Source organism: Ipomoea triloba, chromosome 7 (assembly GCF_003576645.1).
Source record: "Ipomoea triloba cultivar NCNSP0323 chromosome 7, ASM357664v1".
Taxonomy (NCBI): domain Eukaryota; kingdom Viridiplantae; phylum Streptophyta; class Magnoliopsida; order Solanales; family Convolvulaceae; genus Ipomoea; species Ipomoea triloba.
This window is the reverse complement of record NC_044922.1, coordinates 15802457-15807352: the sequence shown is the minus strand read 5'-3', so window position 1 is coordinate 15807352 and position 4896 is coordinate 15802457. Positions and strand designations below refer to the sequence as shown.

The window sequence follows — 4896 nt, the reverse complement described above, 5'->3', positions numbered from 1 at the left end:
ATTAATTACATAAAAATTTAATTTCCCACCGTACCCTTGCTTAGTACTTCATAGTTGTCTTGAAGTGATGAGTGTCTATATATCTTGTTTAAGTTCTTTTAACAAGGTTTTCTCCTCGCCCTGTGACCCTAGCCGGCAAAGATATCTTGTTTAAGTTGATCTATCAATTGGGTGTCATTGGGTGAGAAATGCAACTAATAGTCGTTACCCGGCGATATGTATTCTATAAGCCTCATTCTTCTGTAATAGTATGAAAATAATCATACAAGAGATGCATAGTGTTGAGGTAGAGGCCAGTAACGCGTCAAGTCCAGCAATTGGTGATTAAAGGATTATTGGCGAAAGAAATGTGGTGTCTATATATAAAGAAATAAAGTTACGTCTTTGCTGCAAGCTATAACTTTTGACATACTAAAACATACACTCATATTTGATATGATTAACCCAATGCAAAAACTTAACAGAAGAGATTTTAGAAAAATAACTCACATGCATGCCAATAACAGGGTGTTTGGTTGGAGGGAATTTAAATTACATTCCCATTTAATTCACACCTAATTCCAATGGCAACTAAATTCCATAGTTTGGTTGGAGGGAATTGCAATTCCCTCATTTTCATGGAATAAAAATCCCATGGCCCCCTTGGAATTTTAATTCCATGGATTTTAGGAAGAAAAAAAAGAGAGTCCTAAGACAAAATTACCCCTCATTTTTTAACCTAAAATTAATGCCACAACTTCCCTTCTAGATGATAGCGTGTATTATTTTTGACTATTATCAACAGAGAACGTCATTCCTAAGCAATAATCATTCTAGACCAACCTTAATCAAGTATATTTTCTCAAAACTCTCAAAGAATTTAAATTTGAGGTGTATATAGCATATTTACCTACATTTTGAAGAACAAAATTTTGAATTTAATATGTTATATTTTTTTGGGTGTTTGAATATGCAAATAATAATAATAATAATAATAATAATAATAATAATAATAATAATAACATCAACAACAACAATGAGCATTTTGGACTTTATACCACTTATTCAATTCCCTTTCAATTCCCATGTATACCAAACATTGGAATTAAAATTTTCATAATTTTATTCCTGCCAACCAAACACTAGAATTTAAACTCTCACTTTAATTTATTCCCACATTATTATTCTCCCATGAAATTACAATTTTTTCTCACATAATTCATTCCCTCCAACCAAACGTCCGTAAGAATTAACCTTATTTACTTATTTATGCATGCATGCAATGGTCCGGCACGTAGAATTTGGATACTACGTACTGAATCAAAATTCTACTTAATTTCCCTTAATTCATGCAACAATATATTATCTTTAACAATTAATACATAAAATTTATATATTTAAAATAAAACACAAAAATATAATATAATGATTAAAAAGTTGGGCAGCAAGGCACCAACTGTGACATGATGTGAAGCATAACAAGTATAGACAATGATTAAAGTTGGGTTTTCTATAATAATATAAGAGTATCGTTTGTATATATATGTGGTAAAAAATTGGCCACATGCATGTGCCAAACCTCAGTTATATACTAACATGCTAAGTGCTTGGAAGCTTGAAAAGACATGGCTGCTTCCTTTGAGCCAACCTTAGCTTGCATGCAGTACTATATGGATTTGAGAAGGACGTTGATTATTCTGATTTGGAGTTGCATGCGATCTTCTTCTTCTGTTGCAATTGGGCTGTATCCTTCAAATTTGAGAGTATTCGTAATGCAATTTTAATAGTCAAATAACAACGTGTATTTTATTCAAAATTATGAATTACGGATTCTTTGTCTCCCCTTCACAATCACCCTTATATTCATATCTACTAAATTAGTTAGTAAATTTTCTGAACACTACTACTACTATTAGGCAAACCTTAATTGTAAAGAAGTGTTTTGGACGGGAAGTTAAAAGTGTGGATTTTGTTTTTATTTATAGTATAGATTACGTTGCACGGAAATATATGTAATATATTAATATATTATTACGATTAGTAATTTTAATCTATAATTGTATTAAGAATATGAAAGTATGAAAGAACATATTCTATTAGAGATTGTATTACCATAGTTTAATGTACAATTGTAGTACGAATATGAATTGTATTACCATATTTTACAATATTACGCAAACTTTAATAGTATAGGGAGTGTTTTGGGCGGGAAGTTAAAATTGAGGATTTTGTTTTTAACTTTTTATTAATAGTATATGATAGAGATTATACCCCATCACACGACCTTGACCTGAATCTTGACCGACCTAGGATCGTATAACGTATAGTAAATCGTACACTCGGGGTATAATCTCTATCAAGTAGCCCCCCAGTCCGAGCCCTGACGTCGAGTCAACAAGGAAGGGGTCGAGCTGGAAGACTGGCCTTACAGTCCGCGACTCACGCTAGTTGCCTTGTTAAAAACCTTGGGCTAAGAAAAAACCCAATGGGAAAAAAATCATAGGCAAGGAAAAAAGAGCACAATTTTAAGAGCCAATGAGGAAGAGTTCGAGCTGAAAGCTGACCATATAATCTGTGACTTATGCCGGTTGCCTCGCTAAAAAACCTTGGACTAAGAAAAAACCCAACGGGAAAAAATCCTAGTCAAGGAAAAAGAGTAAAACTTTAAGCACAGTCTTTTGGACTACAGGGGTCATCCGAACTCTACCGATCTAAGGAATCGGATTTGCCATACGATTAATAGGTCGTATTTTACTAATCTAGGGATCAGGTTTTCAATATGGCTTGCGGACACAAGTGGCTTCATGGTGTTCAATATGGAAACAACATTTATCTCCATCCACTGAAGCGCAAGACAGTACGGCTGGTTGCATATGGGTGCCTCCTCTAGTAAATGTTCTTTAAGTGTAATGTTGATGCGGCTGTATTTACGGATGGTGCTGGTTATGGGGCTGTGCTTCGAGATCATAATGGTGCTTTTGTGGCAGCGATTAGCGGTCGTCTCAGTTGTGGTAATGACCCCTATTTAGCCGAATCTATGGCGGCAAAGGAGGCTGTTTTGGTCATAGTAGTTTTATTTTGGAATCAGTTTAAATTTCTGTCTTGCTTCTAATTCATTATTATTAGACTTCTCGTATGTAGGTGCTATTGTTAAGCAATGTCATAGTATTCTTAGGGATATTGGGAATGTTAGCATTCGCCATATCCGTAGTTCAGCGAATCACGTGGCTCATGCTCTTGCGCGGGCGGCTGGTTCTGAGTGTGTCCTTGGTTCATGGGTATCTTCACCACCGGATTGTATTTCTGCTTTATTCAGTATTTAATATATAGCTTTCCTTTGGTTTTCAAAAAAATAGAGCACCATTAAACTATTTGTATGGAGAAATTATGTTGTAAGTGTCAAGAAACACAACTAAACATTTTTAACATAAAATGTTTCAGAATGTTGATCAAAATTGAATTGTATTAATTAACTATTAAAAAACAAATTAAATGAAATTGGACATACAAGCTCTTGACTTGTACAAGAGTTCCAATCTGCTCTTCCATTATATTGCTTGGCAATTCAAGAATCCTCTCCAGCTCACTTGGCCTGCAAGGAAGCATGAGTGCACCTTTATGCTCAAACCCATACTCCTCTGCAGCTTTTTCCAGCAACCTTAAGAAAGTTGGATGCCTCAAACAACTCAGAGGAACGATGAATCTCATGAGCTTATCATTGTCCACCGCCATCACCGCGAAATGCCCTTCTTTAACGTCATTAGCCACATGATCCTTTGAGTTCTCGAACTCATCAAAATGGTTTGATACGATCCCACATCGGCTCCACAAGAGATTGTGGAGTGGTACTTAAGTTGGGGCCAAACCTCCACTCATGAGTTAGTTTTTGTGGTGGAGTTAGGGTCTTGGCATGAGTGCCGTATCATGGTTTGTCATTGACCTCTTGTCTGATAGAAAACTCTTTTGAAACATTTCTACCACTGTCTTCATGCCATTATATTCTTTTTCTTGCCGTTTGATCTGGACAACTTTGCCATGATCGATCAGCTTTTTGGGTACATATATCTATTTCTTTTGTAGTAAATGAAGAAAGAGTTGAATTGAGGTTGCATATAAGCATGCTAGAGTGGGCTATATATATTAGAGTCACAGAGTGTTAGTAACAGTGAAGAGGGCAGGATAAGATCAGAGGAGACAATTGCATGTGAATGAGGTTTGGTTTTATTAACAAATAAACACGCGTATAGTATATAGTATCTTTCTATGGTACCTACCTCATTTTATTTTTATATTTTTAAAATGTTACTGAGTGACATAGCTTACATTTCTGTGTGCAAGGGTCCTCTTTATGTGTTGAGAAGGGTCCTCTTTATGTGTTGAGAGTCAATTTTATCAAGTTAACAATATAATCTGACTAACTTGGTTAGGATTATTTTTTTATTTATTATTTTATTTGAATAAGATGAAGATATAATAAATTATTTCTTGACTAAAAGAAGGATTAGTATGATGTTATGATATATATTAGGGGTGGTCGTCATGGTTTCCCAACCAGATCCCTTACCGGATTATGATTCTAATAATCCCGTGATTTACTCTAATAAGGAGTACTAATTATCATATTTAAAATTACGAAAAATGTTATAGCTGAAGATATAATTTTTTTTACTTATACTTATGTTGTAGACTTGCAGTAAGCGTTATGTTTCGCTTATAGGATGTTGGACTCGACCTTCTAAGCTTTCGCCTAACAATTTCTATTCAAATACTCTATATGAAATCAATGTAACGATACTTCAACAGAAATTACAATCACACCCATGCCCATTTATTATTTATTTACATACCGTCACAAGTAAAATTCAACTTTTTTTCATAATAGGATTTGAAATTAAATCCTTTAGCATTAATATACCA

The 4896-nt window shown here is 34.4% G+C and overlaps 1 protein-coding gene across 1 annotated transcript; it reads right to left on the bottom strand.

Moving 5' to 3' along the window:
* Window positions 1-3424: 3424 nt before the first annotated feature.
* On the bottom strand, window positions 3425-4073 carry LOC116026005 (auxin-induced protein 6B-like). The gene is made up of 2 exons (XM_031267449.1): window positions 3907-4073; window positions 3425-3780 (listed from the first exon to the last, which is right to left on the bottom strand). The coding sequence occupies exons 1-2, from the start codon at window positions 3967-3969 to the stop codon at window positions 3445-3447; spliced, it is 399 nt and encodes a 132-aa protein (XP_031123309.1). The 5' UTR covers window positions 3970-4073; the 3' UTR covers window positions 3425-3444.
* Between the last annotated feature and the right edge of the window lie 823 nt (window positions 4074-4896).